This window comes from Streptopelia decaocto (assembly GCF_964273445.1).
Source record: "Streptopelia decaocto genome assembly, chromosome: 12".
Taxonomy (NCBI): Eukaryota; Metazoa; Chordata; class Aves; order Columbiformes; family Columbidae; genus Streptopelia; species Streptopelia decaocto.
Genome location: NC_138667.1, coordinates 6,961,081 through 6,985,824, shown reverse-complemented (window position 1 = coordinate 6,985,824; position 24,744 = coordinate 6,961,081). Strand labels below are relative to the sequence as shown.

Here is a 24,744-nt window from a genome sequence, read left to right as displayed (position 1 = left end):
AGCGGAAATGGGCGGGGCGAGCACAACAGCTGCGAACAGATGGAAGGAGCGGGACGAGACCATTAGGAACGACGGGAGACGTGCTCAGCGCTTTTTTAAAAAAATATAGTTATTTTTTGATGAACCGCAGGTTAAAAAACAGCGCAAAGAATCCGAGAGCCACGTTTGCTTTATTGAAGGTCACTACACGACGTCAAGCAGTAACGGCAACAGGCGCCTGGCAGGAAGGGGCAAGACAGACAGAACAGGGACAGAGGTGGAGACAAGGCGACACCTTTTCCTATCGCCTACAAGCACCTACGGGAAGGGGAAAACACCTCACCGAGCTACTGAGACCGCTCAGAGCATCACCTTGTCGTTGTCAGTGAGGAACCGAGTGTTCCGGAGTGGGGGGCACAGCACTAGCCGAGCACAGGGACACAGTGGCCACCAGCCCCAGCAGGACCATTTTAGGGACACCAGCTTGTCCCTAAAAGGCTCTTTTCCATGTTAGTGTCAAAACTGGAGCAGCTATTTCGGCTACTGAAGAGAAGTCACAGCCAAAGGTTAAGTGCTTTGTTATCTGGACAGGTGAAGCTGCAGAACACGCAAGGACTAGACATTAAATACCCACTACAAGTCTGAAACTCATGCTGTACATTCGCGTGTAACCTACACCGAGTTGTAAATGTGATGCCTCACTGCTTCGAGACCCATCGCAGGATCTAGGCTGCAAGGCACGCATCCCCCAGCACAGCAAGGCAAGGTTTCTAGAGCTATGGGTGGTGTTTTGGGGTACCGCACCCCCACCTCCCTCCTGGGCAGCTCTGGGCTGGCACAACTATGGCACAACCGTCTTGATGGAGCGAGAGCTGTGGCCGGCTGGTGTTCTAGCCCTTCCCAGCACAGCAGCAGCAATGTTAAGGAAGGTCAATGTCTGAACTGGGGACATGTCACAGAAGAGCGATCTCATCCACTTGTGCTAAGCTTCTGCAGGTACTGGTGATTCAGTGTCCTGGATATGCTGCTCTTAAGTACTGGTTTTAGTTTGGACTACAGCCAAATTACACCCCAGATAAATTACCTCCTGGTGCAGCATCTGCTAGTTAACATGTAACTGTCTTGCCACCTTTACACCTCCCTCCCACCCCTTCAACTGGAATCAGAGTATGAACTGGAACAGCCTCTGGAGTTGTGCGTACACCAGACCTAACCCAAACTCTCCAGGTTTCATCCTCTGATACCTAATTAACACAGATTAATTGATCCAAAGACCGCCAGGCAGCCTATCCAGAGCATCCCTGCCTCAGTCAAGAGCTGTAGCAGAACGTGAATTCCCAGCACACATCACGCTACCACATCCACCCGCACCACAGCGGGCTCACGGTGGGCTCGGGTGCCACTCAATTCCACCAACACTACGGGACACTACGTTTGGAGTTTAAAGGCAAAGAGGTAATTTCCTTTGTGAAAACACATCTATCACCTTGGCTAAACAAGCTACGTATCCCAGAGTGGGAGGGCTGTATTTCCCAATCCCCCACAGCTGGCATATCCAAGGAAGGAGAAAAACAAGAAAAGTGTTGCTCTGCTGCCAATAATGCAGCAGACATAGCCACATCCTAAAATATTTGTTTGGGAAGGGCATAGCTCTGTATGAAGAAGAATTTCTTCACTATTGAATATGTAACACCAAGTTAGTGGGTTGACATTAATAAAAACTAATAAGCATTCTTTTCTCTTGATAAACCCAAATTCAGCCAGGTGTAGTGCAAATCTGGAGAAAGTGAGACCTTTCTCTGTGCTGAAACACATGCTGCAAATGTTAAACTAGCCTGTGACAGTGAGGGGAAGCAGAGCGGTATTTAGTGGCCACTACGACAAGAGGAGAGAGAACAAACCATCCCAAAACCACGGCCCCTTCAGACAGCTCCTTGGGACCTGTGGCACACACCCACACAGCACAAAGCAGCTCTCGCAGAACCTTCCACTGGGTGCTTTCTTCACCGTGACCGTCCGTTCTGCACTAGCCGTCGGGGCGCGAGCGGCAGCAGCGTTTAGGGGAGCACTGGACCGAGGCTGAGCTCCACGTGATGGGTGAGCCAGATGACCTCAGAGGCGTGATCGCCTTCCTCAATGGGCCGGATGGGAGCAGCAAGGTTTTTAAACTCGTGCTTCATCTTGAAACTCACGGTCACTTCACCCTCTTCTTTCTGTGGGGTGACCTTGATGAAAACTCCCACCTTATTGGCTTTTCTAAAGGCAATAACGCTGTAAGGCAGGAAACAAAAGAACAGTGGGTCAGCCAAGTTCTCAGACGATTGTTCCAAGATAATTATTCTGACACCACGTAACAGGGATGCTTAGTTTATGGCTGAATATGCCCTGTTAGAACAACTGCCCTGATTTTTAGCTTACTCCCCACTGCTCTTTTTTGCAGGGGGCCCACAGCCCCTCCTGCCTCACCAGCAGAACGTGGGTACCCCCCTTTAGGCTGACAGCTGCTAGCACATCTGTCAAACAGAACACAGGAGTTTTGTACCCAGCTGTGTAACTGGGAAGAGCCACAATAAATGGCTCAGGTTGCTCTGCAAGAAGCTGCAGGATGTTATTTTGTTTTGAAGGCTGGAGGCAACGCTGTCACACACCCTACTGTGTAGTTCTCACCACTGCTGTGAACCCACCGCTTGCAAAGGAAAGGATTACACAGAGTATTCCTGGAGAGAATTAATACCGTCATCTATAACTCAACTGCTGTTAGAGCACTCCTTGCCTCAAAGGGAACTAATGTCTCCTGAATAGTCTAAACCTCAAGCAGAAAGATCTGCATTGCTGATATCTGACCCCCTCCAAGAAAACATTAAGAAAATTGAAACCAAACATGCTGAAGACAGAGAGGAAAAGAAGTTACTTGGTTGAAGTCCCACGTATTTAAGGGACAGGATCCCCACAGGACACACAACACTCACTCAGGGTCATCCTGGAAGTCTTGAGGCTCTGCCAGCTCATCATATTCTGCTGCAGCATCTTTGCCAGCCAGAATCAGCTCCTTGGGAGGAACTGCCACCTGAAACAGAGCATGAAGAAAAGCCTTTCAGCACTGATTACCACCGACACTGTGAGCAGGAGAGAGCTCTCCCCTTCCAAGGGCTGCTTTGCTGCTGTTCAACAGAAAAGTGATTCGTCCTGGGCTTTCCTCCGCTCTGATACCACCTCACTACCGCTCTACCAGTGAAATCGTGAACCCCTGGGTTCTGGATGTCAACAAACAGATACAATTTCAAAACACTTGATGATCTAATGTTTGCATTGGTGACAGTCCCATAAACTCCAAGGAGGAATATGCACCACAGTCAGCAGGGACTGAAAGACATATGGAAAGCGGGATCTGTGGAAGGATAAACAGGAGTGGAAAGCCTTGAAAGGGGCTTGCAGGAGGGTGCGATACCTTGGCAGTGCTGTTAATGTTGTCAGGGTCTCCCTCCTCGCACTCGAGCAGTGTGACATGTGTGATATTCTCCACTGGATTGGTCAGAGTCAGAAGGACTTGACTCTCCTGGGGAGATTCAAGAATCACAGTTCAAGAAGCAATTACTCTAAAATTCATCATTACCGTTAGCAAGTCTGTCTTCTGTAACAACACTTTCAAAAACCGCATCACATACACTCAAGGGATGGACAGCGAACACCCTCACTGCATAGGAAAGGTGCCAATGCCATGCAGCACTGTTTTTTAATATAGAAAATACATATATTTGGAATCTAGCCATGATCTCAACTCCACACCTTTTATTCTTCAGGTATTGATGTGTATTTGTGATGCCAGACGTCACACCACACAGTAATCTACTCCTGGAGAGTGACAAGTACATGCAGCAGTATTTTGACCACTCCCTTACACCCTGCACCCCCTCTAAATAGAGAGAGCGAAGCCCTCAGACAGCAACCATCACACCACGTCACCTTCCAAAAAGGTCCCACATCCACTCCTCCCGGCTGCATCTCACCCAAGACATTTCTGGAAAAAAAAGTACTGACCTTCATGTAGCGCAGGTTGGGAATAGACATGATTCGCACTTCAGGGATATAGTTACTGCAACAAGAACAAAGCAAATGACCATGATGGAGTGTGTTGCTGTCTATAACCTATCTCTTGAAGTAGAGGGATGTATTCACAGGCATTCAGCTAAACTTGTTCAAAGCCATTAGAGCTTAGCTTGCATTAAACAAAAATGAATTGCCCTTTTGCTCTATAAGCCTAATCCTGCAAACTCTTACTCCTGTGTGGGGCTGGAACAGCATGTAGTGCCTTTTTCAAACTGCTGAAATCTTCAGCAAACTTTTTAGCAGATAGCAAAGCAAATCTATTACAGGTGAGCTAAATATAAAGAGGTGATTACACCATCCTAAGAGATGACACAACCACACAAGAGGTCAAATCAAGAGTACAAAAGAAATTAAAATAGAAAGCGTTAACCAAGCATGGTTGTTCTCTCCAATCCCTGTATCTTACTTACACAGCAACCAACTGGATCTTGAATTTGATAGATGTTGGGTTGAACTCTGGTTTGCTCAGGTTATGTTCACATCTCTAGGGACAAAGACATTTTAGTCAGCACCCTAAGACAGCAGTTTATTTTAAAACTAAATACACAACCCATTTCCCACAATCCAAGTTCTGCGAGCTTAGAAAAAGTGGTTGGTTTTTTTTTTTTTTTGTATTTAATTACCTACCCGACAGCGCAGCGAACGTTTGATCAAGAGATGCTTATGACGTGGGTAGAGCTGGGAAGCGCAGATGGGCTGGAAGTCAGGCTGCAGCAGGCGCTGACGCAGAGTCGTCACTGGGTGCACAACAGAAAGCAAGACCAAATTAGTGTTTCATGCAGGCACTGAAGCTCGAGCTACATCATACATATGCACTGGCCTAAGAGCAAGTATGTCACACACCATATACAGACATGCTACAATCTCTAAGAAATTTAATTTCACCTGCACCCAACAATCCAGAAGCCACTGGCAAGTATCAGTGTTTCCAGCAGTCAATGAACAGAAGGTTAGAGCTGTATAAACAGCTGCCAAGTCTGGGCACGGTAACACTAGAGCAACATCAGTGCCAGCCCAGGAAAAACAAGGGATGCTGATTCCTATTCAAAGCTCAGCAGGGGTGGAAACTGAATTCTGTAATCATCTAGAAAATAAATTCTTTCTCCACCAAGGGAAAATGAGTATTCACAGCTTTGTAACCCTCACAGCTGGGTCCTGAAGAAGTACAATATACAGCTTTTCAGCATGGAGTTTGCGTAACTCAGACTCACACATAGAATTAGTGACGACATGGTTTCCAAGGCAAGGAACTCCAGCAGCCAACTTCCCATGGGTTTGTCCCAAAAAACAGGCTCCTCACTGTTCCCAGTCCCTAACAGGCAGTGAGCCACCTGGCAGCCTTCCCCCCATTGGGGGGAAACATGAAAGTTGTCTTCTTTACTAGCATCAGGCTCTCACAATGCTGACAGTCTCATAAGAAAAGGAGAGCAAGATGAACTATCCCTTTCCATAAACCTTTCATGAATTAATTAATTTGGCAGACTTTGTAGACCTGCAGGACTACTGAGAACATCTGTCCTGCTTAGAGCCACCTCAGCTACAAGTCCACATCGCTTCCTGTACCTGCTGGTTTATCCCATTTGCTCCCAAGTTTAATTGGCCAGTTTACAGTATTTGCTGATTAAATCACAAGCCAGCTAAATAACTGGCAAGTGTACGCAAGTTGTTTCAAGCTGATGTCAAAGTAACACACAATTGTTACTAAACAGGTCAGTTTTGGTTCCAACTCCCCAGTAGCTCTGCTACTTCCTTATTTCCTGCTGTCACTTGAAAAAGGACGTCAGCTCTTTTTTCCATTCAAAAGTTAACACTTCAAATGCAGAGAAATTAAAGTCAGCAAGAAAATGAAACAACCATTAAGAGCCCTGACGTATTTGGCTCTAAGCTTTCAATGTACAACAAGAAACTGAGTTACCATTTAAAAAGTCAAACATTTTCCACTATTCTAATCCCAGCATAAAAATTACTAAAACCTCAGGCCATTAGGAACCGCACTGCCAAATTTCCAGGCACTGCCCATATTATGAAATGTAAGGGCAAAAAGTGACAGAATATTAAGGCGTTACCTTCTGTCAGATTGATTGGTCTTGTGTAGTAATCCTCAGGAAGAGGTTCCACTTCTTCCACTGCATCAGCTGGCTCAATTTTTATCTCCTTTTGGTCCTCTCCTTCTTTCAGGCTGAAGCAAAGTGAGGGACAACTCAGTCATAAAATATGGCACGTGTGCTCTGACAGACAGCAACAGCAGTAACTGTGTTGTAACACAGAAGGCAGCGAGAACTGAGATTGCAAGACAATAAGTAACTACACGAGGACATGCATAGTCACTTGTTTCTATGAGGGGAAAGCAAAACATCTGGAACTGCTGCACAGAGATGCCTGAGGATTTGACATCTCTCTGACGCTACAAAGAAAGCTCCTTTCACTGCTATTTGCTAATACGTTCATCATCTTTCTGAAGTTGCTTTATTGCTCTCTTGCCTACACCTCCTGCCCTTCCCACAAATACAACCCCAACTCTGAGACTCACGAGAGTCCAGCAAGGGCGCTGATCGGTGCTCCAGGCCGCTGCCGCTGAAGCCTGGTTCCCAAGCCATACTTGTCCTATGAGGGAAAAAAGGAACTGTCACCTTCAGGTCTGCTTCCTGCTGGGACAAAAAGCCCTACTGCAAACTCATCCTTTTAGCTGCATGACAAGCATAGGAGACAAGCAAAGGAAAGCAAAAAGGGAAAAGTATTCAATGCTTCCCAAGAGGTTGTTTTTTTCTGCTCAAACTGTTAGTAAGGAGAAAACAACTATCACTGCACTGCAGATGGGGAGAGACAGATGAGGCTACTGCTTCTAAAGCTTTTGCTCTTTTCTCAAACGCCTGCACTACTGACATATTTTCTCTTGATCTTCTGTTCAGAGCAACTGCATGTCAAATAGTGCAAAATGAGAGCTCAACTGCCAAAAGAACTGAGTCAATGTGGGTACGCATCCATCTGAAATGTTCTGCAGCGCTACCAGAAACAGCTGAAAGGTTCACTCTCCTACAAGCCTTGTTACCTACAGGCCTCTCTCACCAGGCACCACCAATTGGCAGGAATAGCTGAGCTACTCCTCAGCTTTCTACAGCTGAAGTGCAGCCAGGAATCCTTCTGGGCAGGACTGAAAACCTGAATTCTGACCAAATGAGAAATCTGAGCATCAGCCTACTCTGGTGATTTTTCACAGATAAGACGACTGACGTCTATGCCATTTGTCTCAGGCAGGCAGAGAGCTGCACCTCAGCCAAGCTTTGTGAAGGACTGCTTTTCAAGTGGATGTTACTTACCCAAAGACACTGCTCTATTTATAAACTAATAAAAAATGGATTTTGGAACAGAAGTTACCCTCTAACTAGTTAGCCTTCACATACATCTGAGTCACAGGCCCTGAGGCAAGGTGAAGAGTAGGATCTGTTACTGCCCTTTAGTTGGTACCATGAGAGCTTTAACACCAGCAGAAACTGTGAAAAGACTTACCACTACGTGTATAGTGTGTTGCTGTGGAGAGCCCCCAAAATAGCAGCAGGTAGCAACGGAGACAAAAAATGCAGCCATAAGACACAAGCAAGGGCACAGAGCAAGCACAGTTAATTGAGAAGTAGCAAGCATATGCAGAGTCACCCAGCTAAACAACGTAAGCATTTACCTGCCAGTTACAATAAACAAGTCAATCAGGCCACAATCAAGTCTTAAGGTTAATTTCAGTTGAGACGTCATACAGAAAAGTACCAGAAAATCCTGATTTAACTGTTACTGGTACATAACTGTCCTGAGAAAGAGCTACCAGCGGTATCGTGACTGCAGCTGCACTGCATTTCACTCCAGGGCAACATATTTCTTTGCATGGCAAAACTGTTCTGCCATTATCAGAGAGAATTATTAGAGAGAGAAGCAATATAATACACAAAAATGGGTGTAAAACTACTTGCCCCTAAAGAAACCCATGTGTCCTAGCACATTTTCTTCATGTTGTTCTCAATAAAAAAAGGCTGAGCAGTCCTATCGTGCTACCAAAACTATCTGATCTTTCAGGTTGAGGCTGTTGTGTGTCCCTTCTCCTGGTCTGAGAGCACAGAACTCCCAACTCACCGAAAAGGCCAGAGGCATGTAGTTTCGGCGTCGCACCAGCTTCTTCCGGTCCCGCTCGATCTTCTCTTTCTGAGCCAACTGCTGGTAATACTCAACCAGTTTGTTAATCTGGAGGGGTGAAAAGGAACACCCAGTGAGCGGGGAAAGAAAGCCAGAGCAGCTGCAGTAGTTTGTTGTGAACAAGCTGGGGTACCTGCTACTTGTTTCACCTGTTCCTAGTACCAGCTGTATTTTGAAAGATACACATTAAAGAAGTCTGTGTGTCTTAACCCACACTGCAGGTGATGAACTGACCCTCCTTTGCGAACAATGTCTGTCGAAGAGCCGTGTCCAGTTCTCACTTTGCAGCTGGACAACTGAGACTTTGCACACGCATTTGCCACAACAGGACAGTCATGTCACGTGGCCAAACACGAGCAATTTGGACTAGTGGAGCAACAGCATCTTTCCCCCCCCACCAAAGCTGATCACATTTACTGCAGAGCCCTAACTGGTGACAGGGAAGGGAAGTAAAGGTGAAGTTCTGTTTTCCATATCGTAGATACACTCTTGGTCGGAAAACAGCTTTTGTTCATATACATACGCAGCATATTCATCGGTGTCGTTTTAACAGCATTATTACATAAGATGTTTGCAAATGAGTTTCAGAAAAGAAGATTTTATACTGCGACATCCATGGGAGAGCCTCTAAGAGGCCTTCCTTCCATTGCATTCAGTCAAGGTGGAGATTAGGAGCTGGAACTGGTATCTGAAGGATTACATAGATATAGAAAAAGTGACTGAGAGGGCTCGGCACTTCTAATAGCTTTTTCTAGCTGATGCATCTCAGCTTAAGCATGATCTTCCCCTTCACTCACCCTCTGTGTGTGAGGATTCTCCGGCTCCTGCCAACCACCACTAGCTGCACAAAAAAGAGAAAAAACAAAGTCCTCAGGAGAAGATTTCCAGACTCCACACAGAAATCACATCTAACACCCAACTATCTCAGTTTTACTCATAGAATATGATATTCCCTATTTTCACTACACTTACCTTTGCAATTCTTTATGTTTGTGCCTGTACAAATACACCCCTCTAAAAGCTTTTCACAGGCAGGTTTGGGCTGAAGATGCTTCACCCGCTTTTGTACTGCGTTTTTAGACCATTGCTGCTTGAGAGATACTCAGGAGGGCACCTAGGAGTCACTTTAGCAGCAAGATTTTACAAGAACACTCTCTTACTACTGGCTGCCCACAGCCCTGAATCTTCAGCTCCCAGTCTTCAGTCATATCAACACTGGAAGTCAGAGGATTTGCTTGGTCTACTCAGCTCCATTTCTGGAGCCAAACAGATACTTTCTGCATGATTTATGCACCAAGAAATAGACGAAAGATTTGTTCCAGTGCTGTTGTGAAGAGAAAAACAAACACAGAGTAGCAACCCTGGAATAAGCCTTAGTGAACATAAGTGACAGAAAATAAATCAGATATTTACACTGTCACACTGAGCAGCTTCAAAGTCTCTGAAGGCACACAAACAAGATCTCAACCGTGGGCAGGGCGCACCAACTAAAAAAGCCCCTTGTCTGACGGCTTTCTCATTAGTCAGGTAACACAAGCATGGACGTGGGTGACATGTTCCACTAACTCATCTCAGATCTTCAATGAGACTTCAGCAACAAACCGCTTTCCTGTGAATTTCAAATTGTGACTCAAAACCTGGACAAATATTATACATATTGTATGGCCAGAAACTAATCTGATTATCTGTTACTTTCAAAATACATACTTGGCTCCTGCTGTTACTCAGTTTTCTGCCTTTGACTGTCACTTACCGACAGACTTGTCTGCCATGCCCACATCCCGGGAAGTCCAGCGGCAAAATCCACAGGCCAAGTAATACGCTTTCTTCATGGTAGTCTTGGCCGGGTCATCAGGGAGCGGAGCAGGAATGCTGGTGGCCCGGGTAGAAAGGGTGTGCATGCAACAGGGGCAGTCAAAGCAGTTAGCACACCTGTAGAGAGGAAGGTCTATAAGACAGTGCTCTGACAAGGATCCCGGGCCAAGGAAAATGCTCTCAACAAGCACATCAGGATTAAACCAACAGGGCAACAGAGCCACCAACAGAAACAGGAGGGGTGCAGAGTCAACATAAGAATGGCAACAGGGAGAAATACCGGGCAATACTAAAAAATCTTTTGTATTATGAAAGTGGGTCTTAAAAAAAACTAGAACGTGAAGAGCACATCATACATCATGAAAAGACACTTATTCCCCAAGACTAAACGGTAACAAGAGGCAGTGCATTTTCTTGAAGACTGTTTCAGATCCAGTGAGCTGTTGATTAAGGAAGGAGCTGATTAAAATAGGGAATCCTGATGGAAAAAAAAAAAAAAAAGCCAAAGTGACCTTACCTATTCTTTTTCAGCTTGGCTTCAGCTGAAGGCATGTTTTCCAGGCAGCTAGGGCAGTAGTGAGAGTCCACCTGATGAACGAGACGGTCACATCACACTTCCTGGCACGCATTTGTCTAGACAACACACTGGCAGCAGCCTGGAGCTCTGCCGCATGATTTAACAGGGCTTTGCATCTGGCAACGGACATGTGAAGTCAGTGAAGACTTCAGACGTTTTTTGATATCTGAAATCTTAGCCCATCTCAGCCAAATTCTAATATTCAACAATGTAAGTCAGAAGGTTTCTTAAGTCAGAATAGACTAAACTACTCTGCCTAGTAAATGGGAAAAGGACAACTGGGTAGTCACCTTTTGAGATTACCAGAATTTCATTTTTCATCTTTAACGGCAGGTTTTAAGATGCTGTTTTTATATCTAACCTTATTCTGCTCTTGTACTTACACTGGTCAGAAATTCACACATTTCAGAAAATGCTTTGTCTCTGTCTGCTGTCACAAACCAATTTTGCTAATCAAAATGACAGCAGAGAGAAGGAGGACCCGTTGTTGAATAGAAAAACAAACATTGTTAAAGATGGAAATGCATGATGACTGCATGCGTCACACTACAGGGGCTTAATGACAGATGCAGCCTCATGACAAATCTGTTTTCTATTCTTCAGAGGCTTTGATATTTCTGAACAGATATCTCTTGGGAGATCTGGGTTGCACAGTCATCCTTTTAAGGCTTTTCTGATCTATTGTAATTTCTTAATTCACCCAGACTCCTACGAAATCAATTTTACCAATTTTATTATGACAATGAGTGCAGTAACAGGAACAGGCCCCGGATCCAGGCTTGACACAAGAGCAGCGCTCAGGGCAGGGCCCTGCAGATCATCGCCCCGGCCTGACAATCTGCAGCTTAGGGCTGGACAGAGAGCAAACTCTCCACAGCACAAAGAGAGCAGCTGTGCCCCTGTGAGACAGCACCGGCCTGAGCCCCGGAAAGGGGCGGGAGCTCCCGGCCCTGCTCGGCCTTGGCCCCATGGAGATGTGGGGCGGTGGGTGTCCCTGCCCTCCCGGCCGGGCTCCGTTGGAGGGTCCCGCCGCACCGGCCAGGCCCCGCAGAAGGGCCGCTCCCACCCAGCCCGGCCCTCCCACCACAGCCTCCACCCCTGACATGCACGCCTCAGCCAATCACAGCCTGAAAACCGCGACAGACAAGGGCGCAGGGCCAATCCAACGCAAGGTACCGCCCCTCCCCTCATCCGCTGTTAATCGGCCCGCTCCATGGAAGCATCACTGTGCCCACCCCTTAGCCGAGCCACCAACCAATGCCAAGGCAGAGAAAGAGTGAGCGGCAGGACAGCCGACCAATCAATACGCAAAGAGAGGGCAACGTCCCGCCCCGTCCCACCCGGCCTCCGGGCGCGGCCGGGCCGGGCCGCCGTTACCTCGTGCGAGACGCACTCCAAGGAGCGGAGCTCGCTGCAGTACCGGCAGAAGTACAGCTGCGACAGCGGCGCCCGCATCTCCTTCTCGCCGCGCACCAGGTACAGCACCCGCTCCGACTGCAGCAGCGACGCCATTTTGACAGAGGGGCGGCCACCGCCGCGCCGCCGTCAGACGTCACCACGCCGCCCCGCCCACGTGACCCCTGCCGGAAGGGGCGGTGGCTGCCGCGTGCCCGGCCCGCGTGCCGCGTGTCACGGCCGCCTGGTTGCCGGGCGGCGATCGGTACCGGCGGTGCTGGAGGCCGCTGCTCCGCCCGCCCCGCGGGGCTTCCCCGGCACGGCTGCAGGGCCACGCGCTGCCCGCGGCGGGGAGGAAGAGGACCCGGTCCCGGTCCGGTCCCGCCCTGCCTTGCCCTGCCCGCAGCGGGGTCCTGGCTCAGGCGTGTGTCTGAACACTCACTGTGCCCGCAGGGGAGCGGGACCAGGGCCGCCAGCCCGGCTGCTCCGCACACCCCGGAGCTGTTTGTAACACGTTCTCCTGTGTCTTTTCCCTGAGCTTTTGTTCACTTTGCTGCCCGCGTTCCCCTGTGAACCCACAAGGTGCCAGACTTCATACCCCAAAACTGGTTTCGCTCCAGTCTCAGGTCACTAAGGTGGGATCCTGTCAAACCACCACAACAGACTGTAGGAAACGATCATCTTGCAAATATAATAGGCCCAAGCAGGATCTCTCAGCAGAGCATATTTTGTTAACGATTTTGCAAGATCGAGTGTTCCACCTAAAGGTAGGCAAATAGGGCAAAAAGCCCCTGCTTGTATCCCCCAAATCTCAGCTGCAATTTCCCTCCCCTGTTCCCCACTGGTTGGTACTTCAGGGTTTACAGACTACCCAACGCCTGCCTCAGTTTACCTGTCTCACTCATGTAATTCGAAGAGCCCCCTCCTCTTATTGATTTATTTAAAATACGGATTCCTGGCTCTTTGGTTACCCTTCCCTCTAGCTTAACTTTTTAAATACAGTAATCAGTTTGCATTCCAGGATTAGATTGAACAGACTTTGTTTTACATTAAAGATTCAGAGTCTGATGTCTCTCAGTCCTTCCCCCTTGCTGGAGTCAGGCGCTGGGTCCTCAGCTTTGCAAAAACAACATTTGTCCTTCAATGGCTCCTTACAAGACACCCCCATATTGCGGGATCTGCAGAAAAGCATGACGTCTCCGGATGCTGTGCTGTGTCCCCAGAGGTGACAGTCTGCATTAGCAAACACCTCTCCGTTGCTCCCAGGCATGCTGCCCAACACCTGTCCCTCCCCTGTCCCCACCCCGCTGTGTCAACCCCTGGCCTCTGTCCACTGCTTGCCTGTTCGGCTGCAGAGGAAACCCTGGCCCGCAAGGATCTTCCACCACTTGTGATAAAACCCCCATGCACTTTTCATCTGACAACAGCCGTAGTGGTTTCTGCCATCAGGAACCCGGCAGGTTTTAAGGAGCCACTGCAGGAGGAATGTTGTTTTTGCAAGTGTGGATCCAAGGCCTGAACCAGCGGGTGGGGACTGAGGGACATCCAGCTATCAGACCTTGAATATAGAACAAAGTCTTGTGGCACTAATCGCGGAATGCAATCTGATTCCTGTGGTCAAAAGTTAAGCTGGGCAGGGGAGGAGGAGGTAAGAGAGCCAAGAAACCATACCTTAAATTGAAATAAATAAATAAGGGGAGGGTCGTTAGAATTGGAGTAGTGAGAGAGGTAAACTGAAGCAGGCATCCAGGAAGCCTCAGGTGGTCCGTGAACCCTGTAGTACCCAACCAATGGGGAACAGGGGAGGGAATATGCAGCTGGGATTAGGGCAATATAAGTACTGGCTTTTGCCCTGTTCAGTGTGTGTTTACCATGAGGTAGAACATCCAGTTTTGCAAAATCATTAATAAAAATATGCTTTGCTGAAAGATCCCGCCTAAGCCTATTATATCGGCAAGACGATAGTTTTTTACAAGGTTTCCTTGGGAAATGTGGGGGTGAAGGGTGCGGTGCACGGGTCCTGCTGCAGGTGACACCAGCCTTGTGTCCCAGAAGGAAAATCAGAGCAGAACACCCCACCTCGCTTCCTGCGGCTGGCCGGGAATAGCTGCTGCTGGCTTTGCCGTTCAGCATCGGCCATGGGCTGGAATATTCCCCTGGGCAGCGGAACCATCGTTCCCAGCCGGCGGGCTGAGGTCTGCCGCCTCCCCGGGGCTGCTCTGTGCCGTGTCTCGTAAATCACGCCTGTCCCGAAGTCTGGGGAGCTGGCTGGCACCGCACTGGGGGGGTTTATGGAGGTTTTGTTTCTGCATCCTGCCCCTGGCCTCGACGGCAAGTGGGTGCGAGTGAGCCCCGCTGTTGGCGAGGCAGGAGGGGACCGGGGGGCTGTGAAATGTCCCCACGGCACCTTCCTGCCACCCGAGACCTTCAGGTCTAGCTCTGGATGGCCTCCCCCAGTGGGACCCCGTCCCGCCGCGGATGAACTGCGTGTGCGGAAAAAAAGTCCTGCCCTCCCTCCTCTTCCTCCTCCCCCCTCCCTCGCTTCCCCGTCCCCTCCTCTCCCCCTCGGGCCGGGCGGGGCGGGCTGAGGGTCCCTCCCCCGGCGGGGCTCCCGCCGCTGCCGCCGCATCTCGCCGGAGCCGGGCAGCACTGCAGGTATGGGGATGCGGGTCGGGGGGGAACCGCTGCTGCCGCCTCTCCCCCGCGGAGGGGGCTCGTCTTCCCCGCCGGGGCTGCCGGAGCCCGGGGCGGCTGCGGGCGGGACGGGCCGGGGGGCGCAGCCCAGTGCTCTCGGTCGTGTCCCCCGGAGCCCTGCTGGACGGACGGCAGCTGCGGGACCTCCGGGGGGGTGGTCGCTCCTCAGCCCCGAGCCCTGCTGCTAATTAAGGGATTAACTCCGTGACTCAGCAGGAGACACCCCGCGGCGGGGGGGAGGTGCGAGGTTCCCCCAAAGCCAAAGGGGCTCTGGCCGCTCTCGTCCCGTCCTTCCCCTCGTGAGTGACCAGTGGGACGCTTGGTTGTGGCTTTGCTTTAGCAGCTCTTTCAACAAGGGTAGCAATTAACAGGGAAGTTTTTTTCCTGGGCTTTTATCCAGCTGCATCAAAGCACACTATAAATCCTGGCGCTTCTGGAGGAAGCTTTTACCAAAGCCTTTTGTTCTCTAAGAGCCCAAGGCCAAGGCTGGAGGTGGCTGTGGGGGTTTCCCTGGGGAGAGCAGTGGGGTGCTCAGTGTGATAGGGGGTTTTCCGGCTCTCCAGCCCCTATGGCTATGGAAGGGATGGAGGGGGCTCCCCATCATCTCTTTGCCTCTTTTTTTGCAGGATGGACCTCCCTGATCCCGCAGGTCCTGCTGCGCTCCCCAAGCACATCCTGGATATCTGGGTCATTGTCTTGATCATCCTGGCCACTATCCTCATCATGACGGCCCTGGTGCTCTGCCCGGCCACCGCTGTCATTATCTACCGCGTACGGACTCACCCCACACGCAATGGCATCGTGTGAGGCTGCGGCGGAGATGACACGGGATGGCCGGCTTGTGGGCCAGGGACCACAGCCATGGGACCCCGTGCTAGGGACCCCGGAGAGCCCAATGGTGCACCCCAAGAGCTGGGGAGAGATGGGCAGGAGTTGGGGTGGACCAGCACCCAGACACCTGCCCCTGTAGCTCTCACCAGATGAACCCATTGCCTCCTGTTTACTTACCAAGCTCATGAGGACTGTCGGGGAGATGGCAGCCTGGGCACCAGCAGGGAGATGCGTGACTGCAGATGCGTTGAGCTAGAAACAAGTCACTGCTGTGAAGCAGGCAGGTGGATTTCTCCTTCGCTGGCAACCCCATCTTCTCCCAGGCAAACAGCAAGGAGTGGAAGTGCTCTGCAAAGTTATTCTTCTTTGGAGCTCCAGCTGTTGAGGTGGTTGGGAAAGAAGGGTCAAAGAAAGATGGATATGGCTTCTGGTTGTGCATTCAGAGACTCAGCTAAAAACAGTGGTGCCAGAGCCCGTCCTGGCTGCACAGCAGGCATGCAGCTGGCACCAGCTCCTCCTCTGTCAGATACCTGCCGAATTTGTAGGAAAAACCCTATGGGCTGCTCGGTTCCTCCGGGTCTCACGAGGCAGAGAAACATGGGCAGTTCCTGCCCGTACGACGGCTGCGCTCGGTGCTCCTGCCGATGGGAAGAGCTCCCACCACTCACCCAGCACGCCGGCTCCACTGTGAGGGTCTGTGTGGCCCTCGCCTGGGCTGGCAAAGCGGGAGGAGCCCAGGGGTCCATGCCCAGGCAGTGGCAAGAGACCATATAAGTTCGCACATTGCCTCTTGCTCCAAAATAAATTGAATTTATTCTACACATGAGCGTGTTGTGTAGCTCTGTCCAGGCTACAGATGGTGTCTGGGTGACATGTGCATCATCTGAGGTAAATTGCAGCCTCTCCAGAAACCCTCCCCTCACTGACCCCCTGCACTGCCTTGGCTCAAGGTCCTCAGGGTTCTTGCCCAGCCGTTGAGCCTGCTGGCCACAGCCTCGCAGGAGGGACACGGTGCCAGCCCGGCCCCACGCTCCTGGGCTGCAAACCCGGATCTGGCTGTGAGAGCGACAGCATCCATCAGGCAGTAAGAGGGAAGGATCCCCAGGGACTTTCTGACAGCAGCAACAGCTGCTTTTCTCTCGCTCAGGCGTCCGGCGTCGCTCTCCCCCACCAGCCTCGTGCCAGGCTCTGGCGTGTGGCATAAGTCCTGGGGCTGAACCGGCATCCCGGTGACTCACAGCGGGAAAGGTCACGAATGATGAGATGAGTCAGGCTGGGATGTGGGGAAATGCTACGGTGATGCTGGATCCCATTTTCCGTGCTGGAAAGAGCAGCCCCATGGTGTTGGAAACCCTGCATCCCATCCCTGTGCAGTTTGATCCTCAGCAGCCAGCACGGGGTTTGTTTTTGGCATTGGGGCTGGAGGGGCAGGCAATTCCCAGGGAAGCAGGACCTTGGGTGAACGCCTCCCTCCCCGGGGAGGGAGCCCAGCACAGGGTCACAGCCCCCGGGGAGCGGAAACGCCTGCGCTGGAGCTGCGGTTGTGCCGGGCAGGGCGCGGACATGTATTCCTTGGCCAGCCCAGAAATACATTTCTGTTTCAAGCTGTTGTCTCTCTATCCCCTCTTGAGTTGCAGAATTTGAGGCAAATAACCAGTTGTTTTCCTGTTGTTCCCTTTCCCTCGCTGGCACGGCACAGCAGCGGCAGCTGGAGGAGATTAGGGCTGTGCTGGGTGGGAGCAGCCCTGTCCCTGCCTCCCCCCACACTCTACCCCGGCGTCCTTTCGCTGGGGTCACTGGCGGGTGTGCGGACTGCCATCAGAATCCGGCACCAGCAACCGAAGCTGAGCGGCTTTGCTATGAGAGGAATAGGGAAGAAGCCACAAATATTGGAGTGGTTTGAGGAGAAAGCCTGGTTTGGAGCAAAACACCCGAGGAAAAGCACGCAAAGCCCCCCCGTCCCTGCTGTTCTCACCTCCCCGTGCCCTGTCTATGAGCAGCCGGGGGGTGCAAGCGGTTTCTTTTCATGGTAGAAGTTTTCTGGGAAGTTTCAAGCCCATGGCAAACAATTCCAGGAAAGGCATTGCAAAGCCTTGGAAAGATGGGTTTGCACATGACAACAACAAACTGCACAGGGTAAAATGGCAGTGGGGGAAGAGCAGGGTGAAGCTGGGTCATTTTTAAATAATGAAAATGAAGGGGATGGACTTGACAGATGTGCACTGTTGAGTTAGAAATTGCTCCTCCAGGACTGAGCAAGACAAGCAAATCCCCTCACAGCCCTGGTTTCAGTGCCTGAACAGTGCCGGAGCTTGGAGCCAGTGTTTGCACATTGTTTTGCTGAGGAAAAATGCCTTTTCCTGCCTGTTAGGGAGCGGGTCGAGCAGCGGTGACGCTGCGGCAGGCAGGCGCGGTGCGGGTGCCGGGGTGATTCAGGCTGCCGGGATCCTTCCCTGCCAGTGCTGGTGGGAGCTGGAACATGGCAGGAGTGGCTGCCAGCCTGGGGCTCCTGCTGGGGGGGGGGGGTGTGGTGTGTGTGTGTGCTGGCAGCTCCGGTGTGGAGGGGGTGGCACAGGATGCTGGCTGTGGCTCATAAAGAAAGTTTTGGGGAGCCCCAGCAGCAAGAGCTGACCCTGAACATCTTGGGTGCTGTGGGGGGAAGTGTCGCCTGGAGCAATTGCTGATAAAGGACCCAAACATGAGCCCCGTGGCCCCAAAGGGAGACTTGTGGGATCCCCACTCCCGGCTGTGGTGGGGTCTCCAGGAGCACTTCGCAAACACCATGGGCTCGTCCTTCCCCAGACCCAGGAATGAGCAAATCCCTGTGGGGTTGGAGCACTTGGAGGGGCTTCTTGTGCCAGAGGGGAGAGCAGCAGCACTCAGCAGCCACCCATCTGCCTTCCCGTGCTCAGCAGCAGCAGGTCACCATATGCCCCTGTCCCCTTTGGATGGGGGGCAATGGGCCGGGGACATTTCTGCGGGGGGCAAATCTCTGACTGGGAGAGGAAGGGGAAGGGGCAGCGCCTGCAGTCATAGCCTGGAGGAGCGGGGGCACTCGGGGAGGGGCCGTCCCCACTCCAAGGGGTACTGGCCACTGTCCCCAGCGGGGAGGTGTCTGTCAAATCAGGACAGCGCCTGCGGGAGCACAGAGGCTTGGGCGGCGAGCGCTGGGGGGCTGCGGAGGCGGCGGCGTGCGGGGAGCCAGGCGCCAGGGAGCTGGGGCCTCTCGCCCGGCAGAGCTTGTTTTGCTTTCTCCTCCCGTTGCACACCCAGAACAAAAGTTCAGAGGTTGCCCCGGGACTGATGCTGCGCCAGGCTGACGGAGGGAAAGCGGCACCGCTGCCAGCCAGGACAACGCTGCCTGCCGCTGCCCCAACCCCTCGCTGTTGTCCCCGACATGCTGCTGGCACCAGCCCCGGTGCTCTGCGTGGAAGAAGCTCCTTGCTTGGCTCTGGGACAAGCCCAGCCAGCAGTGGGGCATGGGCCTCACCACTGTTTTTCACGTTCCCTGTGCTCATCATGGCCCTACAGCCTGGTGCAGGGTCTCTGCAGCCTCCAGCCCGTGGCTTGGGGACAGCAAGGGAGGCTGGTGGCAGCGGCAGCACGGTGGCCAGGGGGCTGGAAGTGCCTGGCCTCCCACCCTCAGACTCCTGCCAAACATCTGCAGCAGGCGGGGGCTGGCTCCAGGCCAGATCTGGTGGAAAAACAACCGAGGAAGGAAGATCATGCGAGGGTCAGCCCGCCCAGTGTGCTTGCCATTTGGGGTGGGGGACCCCAATCCAGAGGGTGGAGCAGCACGCTGCCCTCCAGCTGTCTCGCTGGAGCCCCCAGCACCCTTGACTCCCCCATGCTGCCTCCAGCATGGCATGGCACAGCACAGCGGGGACACTGGGTGACATGCCCAGGGTCCCATGGGAGGTCAGTGGCAGAGATTGGGTCAATCAACTGTCGCTCATTAAATCCTCCTTCGTCTGCCACCCCAACCAAGGCCAGTTTGGCACCAGGACCCAAGGAGAGGGGACTTGAAGAAACAGGCCCCTTATTTTTACTTTGGTTTTAGGTAAACAAACTTGAGGAGTGGCTCAGCCTTTACCTGTGCATGGTGGGGATCAGGGACACGTGAAAGGGACACAACCACACTGTGCCACCACTGTGTCTGCCATACTGCTCCTCCCAGCCCTCAAGACCCTGTTAACCATGGGAAAGCCACCAAAGCCCCACGCAGGCAATTAGGGGATATAATTAGAAGTCAGTGGCTGTTCCTGTGGGGGGAAGTAGCAGGGCAGGGAGCACAGCCCCAAGCAGTTCCCCAGCTCTGCCCCGCGAGGTGGCTCAAGCCCTGGCCAAGGTCCGCAGCGTCAGCATCTGGGGAGCATGGCACCATGCCAGGGAGCGTGGCTCTGTGCCGGGAACGCACCGGTCCCTGTCGGCTGCAGGATGCAGCCAGGTGCGAGCAGCATGTTGGCCCAGAGCTGCAGCCCCATGGCCCCAAATCTCCGCAGAGCCTGGGCAGTGTTGGGGCCAGCCTGGCCACTGGGGTGTTGTGTTGGGCTCTGGGCAGTCTCCAGGCAGCCGCTGAGCATCTTGGGGGTTTGCCTGGACCTGAGGGAGCACCCCACACAGCTTGAGGACCCAGGCCAGGTCAGGGCTAAGCCACTTCTCCAGCTGCAGTGTAGGTTTAAAGTTTTGGGAAACTGCCTGTGACAGCGGGACCCACAGCTGCCCTGCTCCATGGGTTCCCCAGGTTCCTGGGGGACATACCTGACCCCCAGCCCTTCCCAGCCAGGGCTGCCCTGAGAGCCTGACAACATCAGCCTTTCCCAGGACACAGCATTCCTGGCAGCAAAGGACACGGTATGGGAGATTGTTCCCAGCCTCTTGTAAGCCCATGGCCCCGCTCTCCTTCCCTGGTGGCATCTCCAGCTGTTGGCTCAGTGACAGTGCCCTGGCAGGGCTGGCCCTGCTTTCTAGTAAAGCCAAACCTCATGCTGACAGCCATGGTCCCCCCGGGGCTCACCCACTGCCACCCCATCCTGCCCTCTGTCCCAGGCCAGCCGCCATCCCAAACCACAGCCCCTCCCCAGTGCCCCTCCAGCCAGTTAATCCTGCCATCAATTTTTTTTTCAGAATTTCAGAGAAATTACACCTCACCATGGATATTTCCCTTGGAGCCAGCCCAGGGTAAATGTTTGCATTCCCTGGGTATGCAAACAGGCCCCTGGAAACTCCTTCCCCTGGGGACACCAAGGGCTAAGGGATAGCCATGCCGTGCCCTTGGCCACAGCGGGTCCCCATGGGGCTATGATCCCCCAGCCCCAGCAGAGCAGACCCCCCAGGGCTGCTTCTAGGGGCACCCTAAATTGTAGGGCTGCAAAAGAGAGAAGTGTGATTAACCCTTCCTACCCTGCACAGTGCAGCCATGGCAGGGGAGGACACCAGCCCCAGCTCAGCCTCTCTGGGGATGCTGCTGGGGCGGTTCAGTCCCTGCTCCTCGGGTCCCAGCACCCCGCTAGGGGTGGATGTCACCTTGGCTGGGTGCCCTGCACAGGGTGGGGACACTTGCCTGGCATCTCTCCCACCCTACAGGTTTTTAATCCCCAAGTCCTTGGCTCATATAATGTGTTGTATAAACTTCTGAGCACATGCAGCTGCCCTGTGTGTTGGCGGGTGTGCCACATCCCTGTCACACTGAGGTGCCACCATGGCACTGCCACCCCCCTTCCTCCACAAACCCCCCGCACGGCTGGCGCCGTGTCCGTCCCAGGGCCCACACGGTTAACACCGTTGTCAGTCCGTCCTTCCACCAGCGATTGGCTCCCCCCACTCAGCCCAGCAGCTATTTCTCCGCTGTCGGGCTCCGAGGTGGCAGAAGGCGACAGGGAGAGGTGTCCCCTCCCTTCACCCTCGCCACCACTCTCCCCTGGGGGTGTGAGGAGGGTGTCCACACCCCATACCTGCCCCCGCCATGGGGGGCTGGTCCTACAGCGCCTGGATTTTGCCCCTTTTCTTGGCTGGGCTTGTCCAGCCGGGACAGAGCCAGGAGAGGGAGAAGGTAAGGGGGTGGGGGAGACCCCATGGGATCGGGTGGGCTCTTGGATGGGATGTGGCACCCTGGGGACCCGCCTGTCCCCAAGGCTTGCAGAAAAACTCCCAGGGGTAGGAGTGGAGCACGGTGGCCCTGTGACCCCCCCGCCCAGTCCCAGTGGCTGGATCATGTGGGGTATTTTTCTGAGCTAGTTGTTTCAAAGGGGGAATTGCTGTCCTGGGGTTGGGGCAGAGTGGGACAAAGCCTGGTCCCCCCAGCATTGCCCCCATAGGGGCAGAACACGGGGCTTTTGTTCCATGCACAGTGTCCAGGGGGGTGCAACCATGTTTGGAGGGTGCAGGGACCTCAGTGTCCCCACACCTCAGCGAGCAGAGAGCAGGGTGACAGTCACCCCCAGCCCCTAGCCCCCCTCCCTGCCCTGCTACCAGGATCTGGCCGGCCCATGGAGGACAAACTCTCCAGGCAGAGCCCCTATGACTTTACCTCCTGCCAGCTCCCAAAATAGCTCCTCGGTGACACTTGCGTGAGCCTGGGTCCCCTCATGGGGACAGAAGGTGGGTTCCCCTGGGTTAACCCCTGCAGCACTGCAAGCAGAGGCTGGTCCACCCCAGCCCTTCACTGCTCAGGTCTGATCCAGTCCCAATCCCTCCCTTGCTTGGGCCCGGCTTGGCCATGGCACAGCACCCACTGCGGCTCCCAGGCACCCTGGCTGCCCCTGCCCCTCCGGGGCCCAGAGGGGCTGGGGCTGGTTTCCCCCTGTGCTAATACGCCACCTCCGGCTGTTGTCCAGTCTCTTGCCTCATCCTGGCCGGGTAAACATCCCTCCAGCTGCAGCCAGATGTGCTAGCCGTTTGTGCACACGCATGTGCGTGTGCTAGCCAGCCTGTCCCATCACCATGACCTTGGCATGATGGAGCCGGGCTGCTGCCAGCAGCACTCAGGGCAGGAGACACAACGCTGGCAGCTACCATATCAGCCAGCGCCAGGGATAGATCTGCTGCTCAGGGGGTGTGGGTGGCCAGCAGCCTCCAGCCTGGTCCCATGGGATGCTCCTCACCCCACAGGTGAAATGCTACGACTCGGTGCCAGGCACCATCTACGACTACGGGGCTCTGACCATCGATGGGGACGAGTACATCCCCTTTAGGAACTACGCAGGGAAGATGGTGCTCTTTGTCAACGTGGCCACATACTGAGGCCTCACCCTGCAGTACCTTGGTAAGGGTCCCATGGGGCATGGGCACCCCAGGGGACAGGGCAGGCAGCTGAGGAGCAGGCGGTGTCACCCAGATACGCAGCCCTCAGCAGGTCTCCATGGTCCATCCTCCCCAGGGGAGGCAGGGGAAGGGGTAACGCCTGCTCCCCAGAACTGGGCATGGCTGGGGATGCTCCGAGGGGGTCAGTGCAGCTGTGTGGGTGAGTCCAGTCCCCCGTAACCCACCCCGGCTCTGCTCACACACAGAACTGAATGCACTACAAAACGAGCTGGGCCCCTATGGGCTCGTCGTCCTGGGCTTCCCTTCCAACCAATTCGGAAAGCAGGAACCCGGCCAGAACTCGGAGATCCTCCCTGCTCTGAAGTGAGTACTGTGGTGGGGGCTGCAGGGCACCCCCCCCCCCCCCCCAGCTGGGCTGGGGTCCTCAGCCAGGCAGCGGGTGCATAGGCTCCTGCTGGCTGTGACCCCCAAAAGCACAGAACTTGGGGTGCAGCACTGAGAGCTGCCTGTTGCACAACTTCCTGCCCACCCACCCCTTGCAGGTATGTCCGGCCAGGTGGTGGCTTCGTCCCCAACTTCCAGCTTTTCCAGAAAGGCGATGTGAACGGGGCCAAGGAGCAGAAGGTCTTCACCTTCCTGAAGGTGGGTGCCATGGCAAACGGGGGTGAGGGAGGCAGCACTCAGCTTGTTTTTTGGCACGGAGCAGGCGGGCAAGACAGTGATGTACTGGTCCCCTGTTGCAGAACTCCTGTCCCCCGGTGGCAGAGGAGTTTGGGAACCCCAAGAACCTCTTCTGGGAGCCTCTTCGGAACCACGACATCAAGTGGAACTTTGAGAAGTTCCTGGTGGGCCCCGACGGCGTGCCCGTCATGCGCTGGTACCACCGCGCCAACATCGCCGTGGTGAAGAACGACATCATCGCCTACATGAGGCAGCAGCAGCAGCAGCCGCTGCCACAGGGCCAGTAGAGGCTGGGGCCACCAGCTTGGGGGCGGCTTCTCGCCTTTTCCTGCAATGTCCCCGGCTGCTGCAAGGCTGCTCCCTGTACCCATCCCCTCCTGGGACGCTCCCCAGCAGCAAGCTGGCACACTCCCCTCTCCATCACTCTGCTCTCTGCCACCCACCAGCCAGGATACTGGGCCACCTGGTGGCAGAGACCTTAGCGATGGGAGGGGGACGTTTCACAACTGTGTTCCAGCTCCACTCCCAGCAGTGTCATCTTTTCCTGGCCACCAATTTGTCCCCCTTGCGCCCCCCGCTCTGCCATCCCACCTTGCCGGGCAGCAGGGGGATGCAGGGGCTGGCTGCCCCCGGAGCAGAAGACCCCGTCTCCATGAAGGCTCGGCCCGAAAGCCCCCGGCAGGGGGCGGGCCCGGCCCGATCCTGCCGGGCATGGAGCAGCTCTTAGTGCATTCAAGCTGCCCATGGTCCCGGGGCAGAGACGTGCTCCTCTCCCAGCCAGGTGCAGCCACAGCCCCTCATCCCCTGCCATAGAAATGCCAAATAAAGGCTCTGCAAACACACAGCCCCTCTTCTTGGCCAGGGGTCAGGGGAAAGAGTAGGGGGCACAGCAGTCAACCTGGGGGTACCAGAGTGGAGGGATGGCTCCTAGCTGGAGAAACCTCACATTTTTTTCAGGGCAACTGCAAACATGGATTTATCATCACAGCCCAGCATTGGAGGAGAGGATGAGGGAGAAGGGGTTGGTGCAGAGCATGGTGTGGAAAAAAGGGCTGGGAGGGGGAGACCAAGGACCAGCCCTGGCTAGGAACATGCCAGGGTGTCATTTCCCCTGCTGTCATGAAATAGGTGTTTTGGGTTTTGTTTGTTTGATATCTTGGAGTAAAATTTGAGAGCCTAGCCCCAAGGGCAGTGCTGCAGGGAATGACAGAGGGGGAGCAGGG

At 53.7% G+C, this 24,744-nt stretch overlaps 3 protein-coding genes across 4 annotated transcripts; 2 read left to right on the top strand and 1 right to left on the bottom strand.

Moving 5' to 3' along the window:
• Positions 1 to 151: 151 nt before the first annotated feature.
• On the bottom strand, positions 152 to 12,208 carry DCTN4 (dynactin subunit 4). 2 transcript variants are annotated; one of them, XM_082063797.1, is made up of 13 exons: positions 12,035 to 12,208; positions 10,598 to 10,668; positions 10,019 to 10,197; positions 9,063 to 9,106; positions 8,206 to 8,313; positions 6,617 to 6,690; positions 6,153 to 6,265; positions 4,714 to 4,823; positions 4,497 to 4,570; positions 4,018 to 4,072; positions 3,428 to 3,535; positions 2,949 to 3,046; positions 152 to 2,250 (listed from the first exon to the last, which is right to left on the bottom strand). In XM_082063797.1, exons 1-13 carry the CDS (start codon positions 12,167 to 12,169, stop codon positions 2,037 to 2,039), a joined length of 1,383 nt encoding a protein of 460 aa, XP_081919923.1. In that variant the 5' UTR covers positions 12,170 to 12,208; the 3' UTR covers positions 152 to 2,036. The 2 variants fall into 2 exon arrangements, with proteins under 2 accessions (XP_081919923.1, XP_081919924.1); XM_082063798.1 differs by lacking the exon at positions 12,035 to 12,208 and adding an exon at positions 11,041 to 11,097.
• Positions 12,209 to 14,611: 2,403 nt separating this feature from the next.
• Positions 14,612 to 16,398, top strand: SMIM3 (small integral membrane protein 3). Its single transcript, XM_082063254.1, has 2 exons — positions 14,612 to 14,707; positions 15,373 to 16,398. Exon 2 carries the CDS (start codon positions 15,374 to 15,376, stop codon positions 15,551 to 15,553), a length of 180 nt encoding a protein of 59 aa, XP_081919380.1. The 5' UTR covers positions 14,612 to 14,707; position 15,373; the 3' UTR covers positions 15,554 to 16,398.
• Positions 16,399 to 21,414: 5,016 nt separating this feature from the next.
• GPX3 (glutathione peroxidase 3) lies at positions 21,415 to 24,363 on the top strand. The gene is made up of 5 exons (XM_082063371.1): positions 21,415 to 21,629; positions 22,688 to 22,841; positions 23,086 to 23,203; positions 23,383 to 23,482; positions 23,584 to 24,363. Exons 1-5 carry the CDS (start codon positions 21,543 to 21,545, stop codon positions 23,806 to 23,808), a joined length of 684 nt encoding a protein of 227 aa, XP_081919497.1. The 5' UTR covers positions 21,415 to 21,542; the 3' UTR covers positions 23,809 to 24,363.
• Positions 24,364 to 24,744: the final 381 nt, after the last annotated feature.